This window comes from Miniopterus natalensis, chromosome 3 (assembly GCF_054644295.1).
Source record: "Miniopterus natalensis isolate mMinNat1 chromosome 3, mMinNat1.hap1, whole genome shotgun sequence".
NCBI classification, from domain to species: Eukaryota; Metazoa; Chordata; class Mammalia; order Chiroptera; family Miniopteridae; genus Miniopterus; species Miniopterus natalensis.
Window position 1 is genome coordinate 40,355,429 of NC_142083.1, and position 17,895 is coordinate 40,373,323.

Here is a 17,895-nt window from a genome sequence, read left to right on the forward strand (position 1 = left end):
GGCTGGCTTCCAGGGCATCGCCCCCTCACCCGGCGATCTTGTACCGCAGCCTTGGGCAAATATTTGGGCACGGATGGCCTTCGCGGGGGCCTTGACAGGTGGCTTAGGTAAATAATGGCCGAGGATCCCAGGCAAGGGAGCAGTGAATCAGAGTCAGGGGCCCGCAAGGGGCACGGAGGGACAGCGAGCAGGGAGGCCTGACGCCTGGGGAGTGGTGACTTCATAATATTATCATTTTTTTCTTGTTTTACTTCTCCCTGGTTTCACCCATTTGGGAGCACAGCCTCGATCATCTCCTCTGGCCCTCTCAGCAAGTCAGGTCCCCCGGGGGGGGGGGGCCTCATAAAAGGCCGGTGGGCGTGTTCCCCGCGCGAGGCCCGCAGTTGGAGGCCGGGAAACCACCCCACAGCCAGCGGCGGGTATAAAGCGCCCCGCGCCGCGGTGGGCAGCTCTGGGCTGCGCAGGGGGACACGCTGGCCTCCTAGATCCGCATCCCGCCGAGCTCCAGTCCGGACACCGCGACCATGGCACCCATTGGGGGCAAAAAGGCCAAGAAGGTGAGTCTTGGGGACCCGAGCGCGCTCCAGCCCAGCCCAGGCTCTGGGTGTCAACCCACCGAATCCGAGCCCCCAGCCTCGGGAGTGCAGAGGCGTCCTGGGAGCCGGGCTGGAGAAGGGGCTCCCAGGGCTTCTCCTGCAAGGCCCCAGGCGCCTCCGAGCCCCTCAGTCCTGCCCCTGTCCCGGGCGCTCCCTACATCTCCGTGGCTCCCGACTGCAGGGCGCCCCCAGCGTCCGAGACTCCAGCCTCAGAGCCCTGCCCAGAGCCGCAGCCCCTAGGTCACAGGCGGGGCTTCCCTCCCGCGGCGAGGGGCGCGGGGCCGGCGTGCGGCGCCTGTGTGCCCGCCTCCCGCCCCGCTGCGCCCCTCCGCGCCCCTCCGCGCCCCTCCCGCCCCGCTGCGCCCCTCCCGCCCCTCCGCGCCCCTCCGCGCCCCTCCCGCCCCGCTGCGCCCCTCCCGCCCCTCCGCGCCCCTCCCGCCCCGCTGCGCCCGTCCCGCCCCTCCGCGCCCCTCCGCGCCCCGCTGCGCCCCTCCGCGCCCCTCCCGCCCCTCCGCGCGCTGATCCCGAGGCGCCGCTGGGCTCCGACAGTTTCCTGCGCGCGCCTCCCCGCTGTGGGGCTCCGCGCACCTCCCCTGCTGCTTGGTTGGGCAATGGTACGTTTTCCTCAGTTTGATTTCAGCGACAACGAAATGCACCACGAGGGCCTCGAAACTGGGCACAGAGGCCGTAAGATAGGGTGGAAGGGCTGTTACTAAGATTTTAAAACATCTCCAGCACCTGGTTAATAACAAGCACGTGTCTTCCCCTGGTGGACCTGTGTTCTGGTCCCGACTGTCCCCTTCCGTCGAGCTTGGTGGATGGATGATGGATGGGGACTGGCTGTGGGGCTCTGGTTGGGTGGGTGGGAAGAGATGGACGCAGGGAGCAGGAAACATGTTTGACCTTTAGGTGTCAATGTGCCCAGTGGAGGGAGGGTAAGGAGGCAGAGGGGGCCAGGCCAACTGTAGCTCCCAGGCTGTAAGGACCATGAGAGCAGGTCCACCTCTCATCCTCATTGCCTTCCCTTCCAAATCAAAAGCTCTCCACACAAAGAAAAAAGCTAACCCAGTTAAAATTTTAAAATGCCACGCAGCATTAATAGATGCTGAAGAAGATGTTGAGTGGCAAACAGTTGTAGGCTATCACCAGTTCAGTTAGGCTGAGAATCTTTGCCCGTCCGTAAATCTACTAAATGAATAGTTGATGTAGACTGGAAAAAAGAATGATTCCTACAGAGGTTTTTTAAAAGTTTTTTTTTGTTTTGGCCCCATTCTTATAGCCATTGATTCTAACCCACTCTCTAACTCAAACTCAGAAAATGAAACATTTTAAGGGATTAATTTTAAAGGATTATATAAGCAAAAGATGGACATAAAATGAAAAAAAAAATGTTTCTTTGGTAACCTTGTTTCCACACATATGTCAGTGTTAAAATATAGACAATAATATGTCTATACTTTTGAGTTTAAAATGATAATATATGTTACAAAGCTAACATATGTTCATTGTAAACAGCTTGGAAAAGACTTATGAACACCATCTGCTACATTTTAGAGTATATTCTGCTAGTTTGTTGTCTAGGCAAATATGCACTTTTTATACAAAAATGGTCTGATATTACCCATACTGTTTTGTAATACTTTTTCACAAAACAATATGAGAATTTTTTTCATAGCACATTCCACTTTTATTTCAAAGTTGTTTAGCTTAGGAACAGAAAAGTCTGAATTCCAGGTAATTAAAAAATGCACTAGAATCTAAGCGATTGTTTTTCCAGATGCAATTGTTCAACGAATTTGTGAACGCGGTAATGGAATCACCACTAGCCATCCACCAGCAAATATCAGATTCTTAGCTATGCTGTGTATTTAAATATTTGTGGTACTAGAGTTTGAAAACACACACATGTTCAATGAGAGTTGCTAAGTGACTGAACAAAAATATCATGAGTTATTTCAGTCAAATGAAAGTAGCAAGTCTTATCTCATTTATTTGATTCTTGTTTGCTTTTTACATGGCTGCACTGACTAGCAGTATATATATATATATTTTTCTTATTAATTGGGTCATAAAGTTGTAGCATTAGGCGCGTTGAAATCATGACATATTTGAATTTCAAAACTGCATGTGATCAATTCTGTATTGTTGTAGTTGACTGTTATCTCCTGGACTTTTATGCTTCAAAGTTTTTCTATCTGGAACAGATATTAGGGAACAGAACGTGACCCTCCTATTTTACTTTAAAGTGAAAATGTTAGTTGTATCTTCTCTTCTCTCTGAGCACTAGCTGACCAAATGGCACAGGATGGCACAGGATGGCACAGGATGGCACGGTGGAGGGAAAGAGAATTAAAATGAGGGAGGCTCTAAAAAGGCAGGGGGGACTTGGGATGCACAGTCCTATGATTGGCTCTCACAGATTTATGTGACCCTTGTTATTACATCGGCATTTGTTTTAGCAAGTAGCATTGGTAATAAATGGAACACAATAGGTAAGTACATTCCAAGTTACTCCTTTACATGGTCTTTTCGGAGCTGTCCCACCCTCACCACTCCCATTTAAAATCGAATCTAGACACCACTTATGAATAAAAGAATCAGGAGGCCCTATACTCCCCACCTGGCGGACTCCATTTAAATTTTTAGATTCCGGGCCTTAATGTTTCATTTATGAAATGAGAGAGAATGACCTAAATTGAATATAGGGTATCTTTTATTGTTAAAGTCTATGAATGAAAAAGAAATGGTTACACTAGAAAATTACTTCCTAATTCACAAAGCCCTTTAGAAATATTTAGTTCAAAATCGATCTATTGAACATTAACACCGGGGTAATTATTGCACAGTGCTGTAAATGACTCGAATAGTACGGTGATTTGGCTGGAAATCAGTTTACAAATACTTTACTTAGCTGCCTTTTTCGTGTTATTGTCATCTTGCACTTGCAGAGTGCAAACAGCCACACTCATAACCCCTGGGCAGCGTAACATAGCTGCTGTTGTAGGAACAATTATAACACCAAAGACAGAAGACTTTAAGGGACTTGACCACCTTTGAGGTTGTATGTCCTTCCTTTTGTCTTTACCAAGTGTCCTGTGACTTTCCCATCTTCCAAATGCCTTACTAGTATTATATGCTACTTCGACTTCCAACATGAATGATCTCTTTAGCTTATCAGCAGAAGAAAGACTAGCCTTCGCCATCGTAAGAATGTGTGCTTAAGTTTTCATTTGAGGATTTACAACAAAATCTTTCCATTTAATCCCTCTGCAGGCATTGCTTCAAACATCACATCCTCCCACCGTATTCTTAAAAACTCTTTAATATGTCCTGAAAGACCGCCCCCGGCCCGGGTGTACGCGGTTTTCATCCTGTGAGCATGCTGGCTGTTTGCCTTAGAGAGAGCGCCGCGACCTTATACAATAGACGTGAACTTGCTGAGAATTCTAAAGACATCACACTTCTCAAAAAATATGGTGGCAACGGCACTGAAGCTAGAAACGTGTCTGAAAAGCTCAAGTAACGCCTCTCCTTCCCCTCACCCGTCCTTGCAGGGCATCCTAGAACGGTTAAACGCTGGCGAGGTCGTGATTGGAGATGGAGGGTTTGTCTTTGCCCTGGAGAAGAGGGGCTACGTGAAGGCAGGCCCCTGGACCCCGGAGGCTGCCGTGGAGCACCCAGAAGCAGGTTGGTGACGCCCGCCCCAGCTCTCATAAGGGCGCTGTGTAGGCGCGGGCCTGGCGCGCGGGTGGGACGCTTACGAAAGGCCTGGGCGGTGCCGGCGGGCGTGTGGCTCACCTGCTGGAGGAGCGCGACGCCCCTGCTGCGCCGTTCGCCTCTCCATCCCTGGCCCTCGCTCCGGAGGAGTCTGGTATCTGGCTCGCTGCCTTCCTCTCTGGCCTTGCCTCCCTCCCTCGCCTCTCCAGGCGACTTCAGTGTGCGTCGCGATGACCCACCCGGCTTTCTTTCCGTTGGGGCCTGGGTCTCCGCGCATCCCCGGCTGAGCTCCGCCTCCAGCGCCGCCCCGCCCCCGGCACGCCGAGGCCTTGCCCTGGTCTATAGCCGTCCGTCTCTGAAACCGCAGTGACCAGCCCTCACTGTCTGACCACCACCGCCTCTCTTTCCTGCTCACTCTCCTGCACTGCCAGCCCTCAGCCCCGACAGGGCTCTCAGCCCTCCTTCCTGCTACCTTCTCGTTTATTATCCATTCTCCTGCACGTGTGCACCTTCCCGCCTTACCCCCTTTCGGTTCAACGGTTCGGTATCGGTCGCGGTCTTGCCCATAGGCCCTCCTCCTCTGCATAGCTGCTGACTAGTTCAGTGCATTGTATTTCAATGCACCCTGTTTAAATTCAGCTTTCTACCTGGCCTGCGCCTGTACCCACATGCCTTATTCTCACTTTACTTTTTTGACCACAAATCTTTTACGGCCAGGAAGGGAGGTGGGATGGAACCTGAGGGAGATTATATGCATATAGATAATACCTCCCAGTTATATATGTACAGAGCATAGCTAGATATTACCCTTGTAAATTTACTTGAGAAATGCAAGTCTTTGGAATTCCACAGTGAACTCTGAAAGGTCAAATAAAATTTTGCAGTATTTCTTCAGTGGGATAATAAATTTACAGCAAAATCATTTGGGGGCAAAATGTGACCTGAACTAATGTGAGGATATTTATCATTGTATCCCATTTAGTGTGGTTAGCCATATATTTTGATGCAAAATAAATATTAATGTGTTGGATTGGGGGGGGGGGGCTACTACTTCAGACCCTAATGAGAGTGCTAGGTAATATATAGCATGTAGACTGTATTCCCTTTCTAAAATTCCCCAAATTTTGGATGCAAAGACACATTTGGTCCCAAAATGGCTTGGATCAGACCTGTAGCATAACCTTCCCTTTCTCACCATTTCCAGCACTAAAAAGTGAAGCCCAGGCACCAGTCCTCCAAAAACATTTCAGATGCAGTACAGCTTCCCAGGAAACTTTTTGGGGTCTATCTCAGTTCTAGCCATTGCCCAGCCTAAATTAGAAAAGCACCTGCAGGTGTGCAAATTCATTTGCATAAAATAGCATGAAAACTGACCACTGCTCTCTTTCAGAGTGTGAATTTACACCTTTCATTTCCCCCAGATGCTAAATACATGCCCTGCCCTATGAGGCACTTAGAAGACTACCTAGCAAATAGTGACCATGATGATGACTTGCCTTTAAGATTAATAAGAATAAAATTCAATTAAAGTGACTACAGAAATCATGTCTTTCTGTATTCTCTCAGTTAACAGATAAATGTAACACAAGTAATTATTTAGACATTAAAAATGGACACTTGTCCTCAAGCAGCCCCAGTGCTGTAGGGACGCAGACTCAGGGAATTCTGACACTCCCTTTCCATCGTAGAGATGAAGAAATTGTCACCCTGATGGGGCAGGTAAATGGCTGGGCCAAAGTCACACAGTTGATTGTAGCTGAGTCAGAAAGATTCCAAGTTCACCGACCTCTTGTGCCCATGACCTTTTCCCTACACGATGCCTCATTTAAAAATGGTAAGGATGTAAGAATTTGTAAGCTCAACCCAGTCCAGCGACGGGGTAAAGTTAGCTTCTGTGATGCTAAGATAAAACTAGTAAATGAAGAGCTTAAAGCCATAACACGAATGTAATGAATCAGTATAGCTGTGTCCTTGTCATAGAGACCAGTCACATTCTATTATTGGTTAGTGGATGGAGACTCAGGAGTCTTATGAGGAGAGAACACAGAAAATAGAAATTGGAAGGATACCCAGAAATCACCAGAACTAATTCTCCTACTGAAGTTTATGCCAAAAGCTGTGGTTCTTCCACCCAGTGGGATTGGCATTGAATTCAGCAAGGAATTGGGGTTTGCTGGGTCTGGAAGGGTCTAAAGCATCTGAATTCATGACAGTTGTCCCCACGTGAGTCTGAGTTGGATCACATCTTGAGAAGCGCTGCAGTGTTCAGCAGCTCCGTGTAACAATCAAGTCAATTAAGAACGGAGCTGGGTCACTGCCCTCTGGAAAAATCTGATAGAAGTGTATGAACTGTCTGCGCTGTAAAATGTACATCTACACAAACAATTAGCACACCATTCCAGGACCTTCTCACAGAGTCTCTGGAAATGCACCCAGGGACACCCTGGGGGGCTCCCTGTTATAAACCGTGTTACTCCGGTGTACAGGCACCTGGTCTGCAGGCCCTGCGCCCCTGCTCCAGCAGCAGCCGCTCATCTGACTCATAGGGGGACTCCAAAGAAGGTGTTTCTAATCGGTTTGGTTCTGTTGCTAATTAAAACAAGTTTGAGGCCCCGTGATTTAGGCATCCTTTTAAATTCCCACTGAGAACTAAAGTTTCCATGATTGTGAAAACAAAGATTTGGCTTCAAGCTTGGAAACCCATTTTCTAAAATTCAAAAGCTTTCTTGCCTCATTTATTTGTTTATTTAAAAACAAAAGATGAGCTTCCTACGTTCTCTGTGGTCTATTAGGCACTTGGGATACAAAGATGCCAGACTCATCTCTAGTCTTAGCCCCTCAGGGCTAAGAGCTCCAGTGTCCTAATAACTTCCTGACTTCCAGACCGTTGGGTTTTACAGGCCTCTGAAATTTCAAAATAAATTTCAGGGACTGACACCAGATTGCTGATTTCTTTCTTTGCCCAGTGAATTCCCCTGACAAAAACAAACACCAGCTAAGTCTATCATTTTACAAAATGAACATTTTCCACTCTCTTAGAATGGTGGTGGTTCTCAACAAGGCTGAAAATAAGAATTTGTTGGGAAACCTTAAAAAAGAGCCTGTGCCCTGCCCCAAACCAGTTAAATCAGAATATCTGTGGGATTACCCTAGCATCCATAACGTTTAAAAAGCCTGCAGGGGATCCAGTGGGCAACCAGGGGTTAGGACCCCTATTTTAGAGCAAAGGATAGATAATTCTTTAAACTGAATACATTTGGTTATATGGAAAAAATTCCTACCATGATTCCTCTACCCTGGGAAAGCTTTGTCATTTGGCGCTCACCCACGGACACGTTTGGGAACCTTGCTCCAGTACTTAGTCCACTCGCTTTTTGGAAACACTGAGCTAATCCCATCCCTCAGTGGCTTACGAACGGCTGGTTTTGCCCCCGCACCTGTGGCTGGAGCCTGGGCTCCTCACTCTGCCAGCCAGCCCACCTCTCCACCCGCATCTCCTTCGCTTCTCCAACACGCCCTCCCCTCCAGCTGCTCAGGCTCCTCCTGCCCCCGCCAATGCCACGCCTGTTCCTGCCTCCTTGACCTCGCTAAGGCCGTTCCCTCTGTGGGGAATGTCCTTCCCTACCTCCGCTACCTGGCAAAAAGCGCTGAAACGATCCCCCTCTCTGGGACCTCCCTCGTTCCTTCACCCCGCTCCATGGGAGAAATCTCTTCTCCCTGGCGAGAGGCCCCGGGTGTCACGCAGGAAGTTAAGCAGCTATGTCCCTGTTATCTTGGAGCCTTTTGAAACCGTGGCGGGTTAAGAAGCCCCCAGCCATGAATGCCTCTCCTGTTCCCCCCAGTCCGCCAGCTTCACCGCGAGTTCCTCAGAGCCGGGTCCAACGTCATGCAGACCTTCACCTTCTATGCGAGCGAGGACAAGCTGGAGAACAGGGGCAACTACGTGGCAGAGAAAATATCCGTGAGTACAGCCGCGTGGCACCAGAAGGCTGGCAGACGCTCGTCATGGGCAGGGTTCTCACAGAGAGGTGTCGAGCCTCCAAAGAGCGTTGTCTCACTTTAAATACGACAGCAATGAGATGTGTGGCTGATGCGTAGGTTTTACCCGGGGTCCCCCAGGGCGGCGGAAAGGCATTTAATGATGAACGATTCTCTCGGGCCCCTGACTGCTGAGTGGGCATCCTTACAAACTGTCATCTTCGCGGGCTTTGGAAGGTGGCACAGTGTAGGGGAAAGGTCGTAGGTACAAGAGGTCAGTGAACCTGGAATCCTCCTGACTCAGCCACAATCGACTGTGTGCCGCTGGGCAAGCCACTTACCTGCCCCATCAAGGCCTCAGCTTCTTCACCTCCAGCAGGGAGAGAGATTTCAAAATTCCATGAATCTGTGAGCCCTGCACTGGAGGTTTTGGGGACATGTTCATTTTTAATGTCTAAATATTAGAAAAGACCTTACTTGTGATACATTTATCTGTTAACTGAGAAAATACAGAAAGACAAAAAGTCATGAATTCTGTAGTCACTTTCATTGAATTTTGTTTTTATTTGTCATAAAGACAAACGAGCCTCATTATCACCCCTGTTCCTCTGAGTGCAGCTGAGGCATTGGAAGGCCCCATGTGAAGACTTTTACCCTCTCACAGATCTTTGGTATATAATGGAACATCCTAGATGCCATTGTTAGGTTTATTTTCTCATCACTATTATTGATGTTATTGTTACTGCAACTTGCTCAACCTGGTAAAGCTTCGAGCGCTTCCATCACTGTCATTGTCTGGAATCAGATCGCTAGCGTAGCGCACAACTGAGGTGTGGACATTTGAATACGAATTTTGTTTCAATTTCACATAAAAATGTGGATGTATCACGTACCCACCATTTTAGGGGCAGAAAGTCAATGAAGCTGCTTGTGACATTGCCCGGCAAGTGGCCGACGAGGGGGACGCCTTGGTGGCAGGAGGCGTGAGTCAGACACCTTCCTACCTCAGCTGCAAGAGTGAAACGGAAGTTAAGAAAGTATTTCAGCAACAGTTAGAGGTCTTCCTGAAGAAGAATGTGGACTTCTTGATCGCAGAGGTAAGCAAAGACGTAACCAGAGATGAGACACGGACACTTAATACGCTTTCTCTGCCCTCCGCTTGCATGAGGACCATGTGAGAGTAGGTGCCAATCATGACGAGTAATAACAATGTTTAGTTTCAAAGTCTTTTCCCAGTTTAGGGCTCCCCTAAATTTGATTCAGTTAATCTAACACAATGTTCCTCAAACATTCTGACTGCAGTTCACAGTAAGAAAGCACCATTCTGTTTCTTTTAAAAATGCCAATGGTTCTCAATTTCACATTCTCGATTTTCAAAATATTTTAAATGCAGAGTTTGAAAATCACTCATCCAGTGATAATTTAATTATTAAGCAATGGAATAAGTTTTCAAATTGTTCTAGAGAAACAAGGCTAAAAGCTCCTTACCCTTGCCGTATTTCAGTATTTTGAACATGTTGAAGAGGCCGTGTGGGCGGTGGAAGCCTTGAAAGCCTCCGGGAAGCCAGTGGCAGCGACCATGTGCATCGGCCCCGAGGGAGACCTGCACGGCGTGACCCCCGGCGAGTGCGCAGTGCGCCTGGTTAAAGCAGGTGATGATGGATTTTGATCAGTTTGCAATTAGTGAGTCTTTTAAAATAACATACAAATGCAGGTCCATCTGTGGATCACTTACTACTTTTATTAACAGGAAAACCATTAATTTACTTTTTTTTAGGAATATTAATATTGTTGAGTCCTAAGTGTTAAAAACATAAAAAGACGCACACACATACCAGCCTTTTGAAAGGAGCAACTAGGCTTATGCTAAAGGTTTAACAACTAGGAATGAGAAGAACTTCGGTAACTCCGAAGGAGCATTTGGAAAAATTGTGTTTTATTTTAAACTTATCTCAAGTTGAGGTCTTTAAACATTAATAACTTTTAAATCAGTTTCCCTGCCTGCCAAAGTTTTTCCACTCTCATAAAATTACTGGTATGCTTTGCTTTTTGTGCCCAATATAATAAATTTTAAAAACCCTTTGATATGAAATACTGACAACCTAGTTTATCTTTTTATATAATTTTCATCCCTAATACTGGGTTTCACTTCAATTAGTGAGAATGCGGATGGTTTTCAAAGCTGCCTCGTTTTGTCTGAAACCCAAGGAATAGCTCAGTGTCAGTGGGAGAGTCCAGCTCACCCTGTGGAATAGAGACTGTGATTGGCTATTTGTTTAATTCCTGATTTTTATCCAACTCCTGCTATTTTATGGAAGTCACTTCATACTTGTCATTGACAATAACAATTATCTAGATTTAGGAATGAAGTTATATAATACTAATTTTTGCTTGGTAATATAAAAATGGGGGGAGAAGTTAACTTATTTCTAAAAGATCAGAGCAGGCCTTCATCATCACCATTGGCAAGGATTCTTGGCCTGCATCTCATCCTTCCCTTACCATTCTGTCCAGAGTAGGTGGCTACAGTGTTTGAAATCACTGTACCCTACTTATGTCCTTTGTAGCACTTCCCACTTATCTCACTTGTTTCTCTTTAATGTCTGACTCTCACTAGATTGTAAAATCTAAGAGGGCAGGCACTCTCTTTGTCTCAGCATTGAGGGCCCTGTGCCTAGCACATAATAGGTCTGTAATAAATATCTGTCTAATAAATCTATCTAATATCCATCGAATAAGCCTGTCTTCCAATGTTAGTTCGAACTCTACCTCCATTTACCCTTACATAATCATCCTTACCCCCACGTATCAATCCCTCCTCTCAGGAACTAGAACATTGTTTATACCCCTCATTTGGAATATCCTCAGTCAACATTTTCTAGCCTGTGGGAATGTTAATAGGGTTCTATAGTCAAATACATTTAGAAAATGCTATGTTAAACCAAGTTAAGCAGGTCTCTCTACTACAGACCTTTTCAGAGCCTTTGATATGTTCAGGTATATTGACAGTATCCTAGAAGGGGACATAGCTACTGCCTAACTTAATGGATCATAGAACCTTATTTTCATGGAGCAAACCTTGGAAAGCCCTGTGCTAAATTATAAAATTCTTGGTGTCAGGAACTACATCCTATGTTTATATTTCTCTAGAACTCCTTACAATGGCCCTTATACCTAATAGATATCCCCAAAATAGCCAACGTATGATTAATTCATTAGCAGAAGGAAGTCAAGCAAGGAGAGAAAAATTCTGGCAACAGATCATCCAAAAGGGGGAGGTGGGGAGAAAGGTAGTCAAGATCCAAGAGAAGATGTTAAGTAAGCTGTTGAATATACAATTCTGGACCTGAGAATTGTGAGGTTAGAGAGAGAAGTTTAGGAGAGTTCTGGATATAGATGGTATTGAAAGCCCCGAGACTGAAAAGGAGATGTAGTTGAAGAGCAGAATATGGCTCAGTGGGACCCTGGGAAACTGCAGGATTGAAAGGTTTAGCCTTGAGGAGGGGTGGGCACATAATACCCACTAAAAGCGGCCAGGGAGGTAGGAGCAACACTCGGGGAGTATGGAAAGTTCTCAGAAACCAAAAGAAGGAGAGTGTTGACGAAGGAGGGAGGGGCCTGATAGATCCAATGCTGCTGAGAGGTAGAGTAAAATGAAAACAGAGAAGCAATTACTGGGTTTAGGTCATGGGTTCCCCTATGAAAGCTGCCTCAGAGGAATGACCAGGAGGGAGCCCTGACTGCAACAAGAATGCAGAGCAAACGGCAGACCCAGCCCAGGGAGGACCACTGGATGCCACAGCTTGTGGCATCAGCTCTGCTCCGGACTCTGCTTTAGTGATATTATTAAATCGGCCTGAGGAGAGGGGACCTTGACGTATCCCTCAGATGAGCGGTGTGGTAGCCATGGGTGTCACCTAGCAGCGGGGACTGCTGAAAGGTTACTGTGCTTGCAACATAATGTCAGAGATTGAAAAATTGACTGCTGCAATTTGAAGTTAAAAACCCTCTAATAATGACTTTTTTGGGGGAAAAGATGGACAGCCAAGTGTGCATAAACGACACTTCAATTATACCAGACTCTTCAAAGCACTTTTCACAGAAAGTACCTGCTGCCTGCTAGCAATTGTTCTCACCCAGAGGTAAAGAGAGATTTGCAGGAAGCATGGATCAAGCACTATGCCTCCAGATGCACCGTTCCAAATGAAAGCTCCCTGATGGAGAGAGGAGAGTGGGCCTCCAGGTATGCTGGTGGATCCCTATAGTTAAAATGTCCTTCCCACTCACAGGAGCTGCCATCGTGGGTGTGAACTGCCACTTCGACCCCACAATTAGTCTGCAAACAGTGAAGCTCATGAAAGAAGGCCTGCAGGCAGCCGGGTTGAAAGCCCACCTGATGAGTCAGCCCTTGGCCTACCACACTCCCGACTGCGGCAAACAGGGATTTATCGACCTGCCAGAATTCCCCTTTGGTAAGACACATTCCATACACTGTCTCAATGTCTTTACGTTTGACAGATTCCAAATAAATCTAGAGCTTTATCATAGTGAAGAAATGTCTGCCTATCTCATCTCCAGCCCCCAGCTTTTCTCTCTGCAGCCACAAATCCCTTGATATTAGACAGGCGTAGAAGGAAAGGCAAAAAAGACCTAAACTTAGATGTAAAACCAAAGTTGAATCAAGACCTAGATAGGCGACCAGTCAGTCATACTTGTAGGCTGGTAAAAAGGATGCCCTCACGGGTGGGATCAGCAAAGATTTTTGTTCTGGTTCCAGCTCTGTTGCTGAGTCGTGTAATCTTAGCAAAATTCCTTAGTTCCTCTAAATCTTAATTTTCTCATCAGAAAAATAAAGTTAGAACCAGGTCACCTCCAAGATCCTTTTCTTCTATTCTGAATGTTGCTCAGATACTCCAGAGCTTTAGGGTGGAGGGAAGACACCGTCCCTGGGCTACTGCATGACAAATTTGATGAAGAGACCAGGCAGATGAAGTGAGGGCGTACTCGCAGTCTAGGCAGAGGGATGACGTCTTTTAGTGTGTTTTTGAAGTGGGGGTGAGTCTACCTTGAAAATCAAGGCCAGAGGTATCAGCAGAGCCAGAGCATGGCCAGCCTCCTGTTCCATTCTAAGCACATTTTGTATCCTATAGGGGCCCTTGGAGAAGTAAAGTATTATAAAATCACTCTAGAAGAACCATGGAAGGAGAATGACAATGCATTTGTGTTCTTTATTGCTGTATAACAAATTACTGCAAAACTTCGTACCTGCGATCTCAGTTTCTGTGCATCATGAATTCAGGAGCAGCTTAGCTGGGTGGCTTTTGCTCAGGGGCTCTAAAAATGTCGCATCCCAGGCGTTGGCCAGAACTACAGTCATCTGAAGGCCTGATGGGAGCTGGGGGATCTACCTCTAAGCTCTCTTAGTTGGCTCTTGGGGGTCGGTGTTAATTTTTTGCTGTCTGTTGACTGGAGGCCTCAGTTCCTCAGCTCATGGGCCTTCCCACTGTGACGCTTGAGAGTTCTCACAGTGTGGCATCTGGCTTTCCCTAGGGTCAGTGTTCCAAGAGAGCACAGGGCAGAAACCATAATGTCTTCTACAATGCAGCCTCAGAAGTCGGAGACCACCCCTTCGGCCATACTCCACTAGTCTCGCAGACCAACCCGATAAAATGCAGGAGGGGGCTACCCAAGAGTGCGAACACCAGGGGGCGGGGTTCCTCCTGAAGCCTGGCTACCACAGCATTTCACACTGGACACGGGGACGCAGAGTAGCTAGCCCTTTTGAAAAGTTAAGAATTAAATATTGAAAACGTATTTAACTCATTTATTGAAGATCACGTACTTATTATCATTGTTTATGTTAAATATATATATATAAATATTTAATTTGGGCATAATGCCATTTATTGCAGGACTGGAGCCCAGAGTTGCAACCAGGTGGGATATTCAAAAATATGCCAGAGAGGCCTACAACCTGGGGGTCAGGTTCATCGGCGGGTGCTGTGGATTCGAGCCCTACCACATCAGGGCGATTGCGGAGGAGCTGGCCCCAGAAAGGGGCTTTTTGCCACCAGCTTCAGAAAAACATGGCAGCTGGGGAAGTGGCCTCAACATGCACACCAAACCCTGGGTTAGAGCCAGGTAAGAACCTTTACACTATATTTGCCAAACCAAACTTTCGTAGGTTGTGGATATGTCCAAGTGAGGTCATCGTAAAGAGTGCGGCTGATTTGCTGAGTGATGATAGTCAGTTACCCTTAAATTCTCTCACAGAGACGTCTGTAAAACATCCTGATGGAGCGATTTCTAGAGAATTCCTTAGGGATAGAGAACATAAGTAATGTAAGTTGCAGTGAAATGCGACCGCATGCTCTAGGAGGGCACCATCCATGTGGTGGACACTGACACTGAATCAGTTGATTGTTTAAGATTTAAGTATAACTTAAATATAACAAATATTATTTAAGCGCCTGTTCTGTGCCAAGCACAATTCTCGGAGCCAGGAATGGAGTGGTGGGTAAGATGGAAAAGGTCTTTGCCCTCAAAGCTTACATTCCAATGGAGAAGATGAACAATAAACGAATAGCTTTTATGTTACGCAGTGTGTAGGGCAGTAGGAGTAGAGGAATGAAAAGCTGTGGCTGAAAGAAAGAAGGAGGGAGGGAGGGAGGGAGGGAGGGAGGGAGGGAGGGAGGGAGGGAGGGAGGGAGGGTCGGTCACAGGCAGGCTGTGGTCCCTGGCCCGGGGGTCTCACAGTATCCTGGGGAACATGGATAAGAAAGCCAATGTATTATACTGTGGTAACTGCTTTAACACTAGAAGCATGGATAAAAAATAACAATGAAGAGAAGCACCATGTTTGCCTAAGAGAAAGATACTTTAGCAGAAGGGGTTTTTTGGGCTGGGTTTTGAAGGGCTAAGTAGGCTTCCGTGAGACAGAGGCGATGGAGGGTGAGCGGCCAGGCAGAGGGAGCGGGTCTGCCCTGTTGAGCCGACGTGAACTGAGCAGAACTATGTCAGACACTGTTGTGGACACCGAGGTAGCTAGCTGGACCGAGGAGCGGACAGTCTGGTAGGCAGAGAGGTAAACAGGTAAGTTCAAATCGGCCAAGAAAGGCCAAAGGCGAAGACACTCACAGGGGGAGCAGGGCAGCTAATGGCCCGTGGGGGCGAAAGGCAGAGAGGGGTGGATGCAGGGTCCCTCGGAGACCTGGTGCCCAAGCAAAATTTCGAAGGGTGGACTACATCATCAGACAAGGGAACAGCCTACAGGCGAGCACTGAGGTGGGAAGAGAGTGGCGTGTTGAGGAACTAGAAGTTGGAGAATATCGGAGACGGAATTGGACAGCAGGTAGAAGGCAGGAAGGGGAGGCAGGCTTTTATTCGTGCTCACGCGTTGACGATGGCCTCATCCCAAAGGCAGTGAGGAGCCTGGGGCTGCGTCCCAAGTGGTCCAGGGCAAGACTTGCAAGTTAGCAAGTTTTAATAGCCTGGAGACCGGGAACCGGCGGGCAGCCTTTGCTAGAATACCCGACGTGCTGAGGCCTGAACTAGAGGAGACGGTGGGGAGAGGCGGCAGGACCCAGGGAGTGAGAGGTGGGGGCCATCCAGGCGCTGGGGAGAGCAGCAAGTGGGGCCCAGCCGGCCGTGAGTGGAGTGGCAGAAAGCGAGGCTGGGAGCAGGGTAAATCAGAAAGTGTCTCTGTTGTACTTCTTAGCTTTTGATCCCTATGTATAGGTTAAAAGCAGAAATTCAAACTAATCTAGACCCACCAGATTCTGAGGGGGTAGTCTTAGTACAGGTTAATCAGTGTGTTCTAATGCACACAGTCCGAGTGCAGCCCTGGCGCCACGGAGGCTCTGTGTCCCAGGCCGGCGCACAGAGACCCTCTCAGCGGAGGCTAACGTGCGTTTTGTTCTTGGCCCAGGGCCAGGAAGGAGTACTGGGAGAATCTCCGGATAGCCTCAGGCAGGCCCTACAACCCCGCCATGTCAAAGCCCGATGCCTGGGGAGTGACCAAAGGAACCTCCTTGCTGATGCAGCAGAAGGAAGCCACCACCGAGCAGCAGCTGAAAGAGCTCTTTGAAAAACAGAAATTCAGATCCGCGTAGGAGCCTCAACACAACCCAGTTCTGTGAATTCTTTTCTGTTTGGGCCACAGTTCTTAGAAATGAGGAAAAGACAGTTAAAATGCAGCGCTCGTGTTGACACCAGCTTATACACAACATTGGTGTGAGCTGAGCAAAATAGAATTTCAAATAGTGCCTCACGATTTTAAAAGTATGTTTTAGAAGTTTCCTTAGAAGCAAAATAAGTCATGAAGTAAATCTTAAGCAGGCTTACTAAGCACCCACCCGGTAAGGTGTTCAGGAAATCGCCGTGGACAATGGAGTGATTCGGACATTAACCCCACCTGGAGAAGTCTGCAGGCTAGTAAGGGGGTTGGACAGGAGCTGTCATACATGGGTCAGCAGCCAGGCAGGGACAGATAGAGTGACGCAGGGAAGTGGCTTCCAAGCTCCTCTGAACATGATCCTTAGCGAGAAACACAATTTATATGATGGCCCAGTAAAGCACATACCATATGATTACTGAAATAAAGTGTGTGACCCATTCTGTTATTTTGTATTCCATTTCTTTCCATACTGTTTTATTTATAAAACATGCTAGCCGAGATCCTTCAAATTGATTTTATGATCCATTAACGGGTTTTGGCCCATAGTTTGAAAAACTGCTATGGGATACTTCAGCTATGAGGACTTTTCTATTTCTTTACGTTTATTCTTAGCAGATAAGTAATATGGGGCCTGGTCAATAAGTATCTGAAGCCCAGAGTTGTTCTCTCTCTGCTGATCCATTTCTACTGCTAAGAAACGTACCAACCAGTAGGGAGGGGCTGGGAAGGGACTGGTATGTAGGCCCTCTCCATTCCACCCAAAACTGAATGTATGTAAATGCCTCCGGCAGGTAAGTCTGAGGAACAACAAGTATGTGTTACTTTGGTAGGTTAAAGAAAGTATAATTTTAAGAAAAAACCCAGAAATGGGTTTTTGAGAAATGTATTTTCAGCTGATACTATCTACTCTCTTCTGAGAGCTCAAGCCTGAAGACGCAAGACCATTAGAATAAACACGGCTACCCTTCATGTACTAGGAAAGAGAAGAGTCCATGCTGTTCTTAAACATCCTTGGATTGGTTAGCTGTTCTGAACATCTATTTAAAAAATAAGAGCAATGAGACTATCCTGGTGGTCCTAGATTCTTCATTCTATAATTTGCTAAGTCCTATATGAAATCTCTCTACCTCAGTTTATCCACCAATTAAAAAAAATAATACCACCTTCCTTCTTCAAAAGTATGCTGGAGTTTTAAAGGAGAAGGCAGCAGTATTAAAAAGGAAAATAAATTTCCAGAATTTTCTTACAAAAGTAATTAGCAATCCACCCCTCACCCCCCAATGCACAGAAATGGAACCAAAGCAGCACACAGCTCTCAGAGGCTGCATATGACTGAGGTGAAATTAGAGGAGACTAAAATGCCACTTTTTTTTTTTAAGTTGCTATCTACCACTTCTCACTCTCAATCCCGTTCAGTATTTAATGCTT

General features: G+C 46.9%; 1 protein-coding gene across 1 annotated transcript; it reads left to right on the plus strand.

Moving 5' to 3' along the window:
- Window positions 1-524: 524 nt before the first annotated feature.
- Window positions 525-16,687, plus strand: LOC107535044 (betaine--homocysteine S-methyltransferase 1). Its single transcript, XM_087815073.1, has 8 exons — window positions 525-557; window positions 4,151-4,283; window positions 8,156-8,256; window positions 9,197-9,388; window positions 9,796-9,943; window positions 12,581-12,763; window positions 14,204-14,432; window positions 16,219-16,687. Exons 1-8 carry the CDS (start codon window positions 525-527, stop codon window positions 16,400-16,402), a joined length of 1,203 nt encoding a protein of 400 aa, XP_087671199.1. The 3' UTR covers window positions 16,403-16,687.
- The last annotated feature ends 1,208 nt before the right edge of the window (window positions 16,688-17,895 follow it).

What these genes read in the sequence shown, in the direction of transcription:
- LOC107535044 (XM_087815073.1), top strand. Translation starts at nt 525, where the DNA reads ATGGCACCCATTGGGGGCAAAAAGGCCAAGAAG. An exon ending in TGGAGAACAGGGGCAACTAC is followed by an intron (nt 8,257 to 9,196) that starts GTGGCAGAGAAA and finishes CCACCATTTTAG; the next exon opens with GGGCAGAAAGTCAATGAAGC. An exon ending in CCTGCCAGAATTCCCCTTTG is followed by an intron (nt 12,764 to 14,203) that starts GTAAGACACATT and finishes CATTTATTGCAG; the next exon opens with GACTGGAGCCCAGAGTTGCA.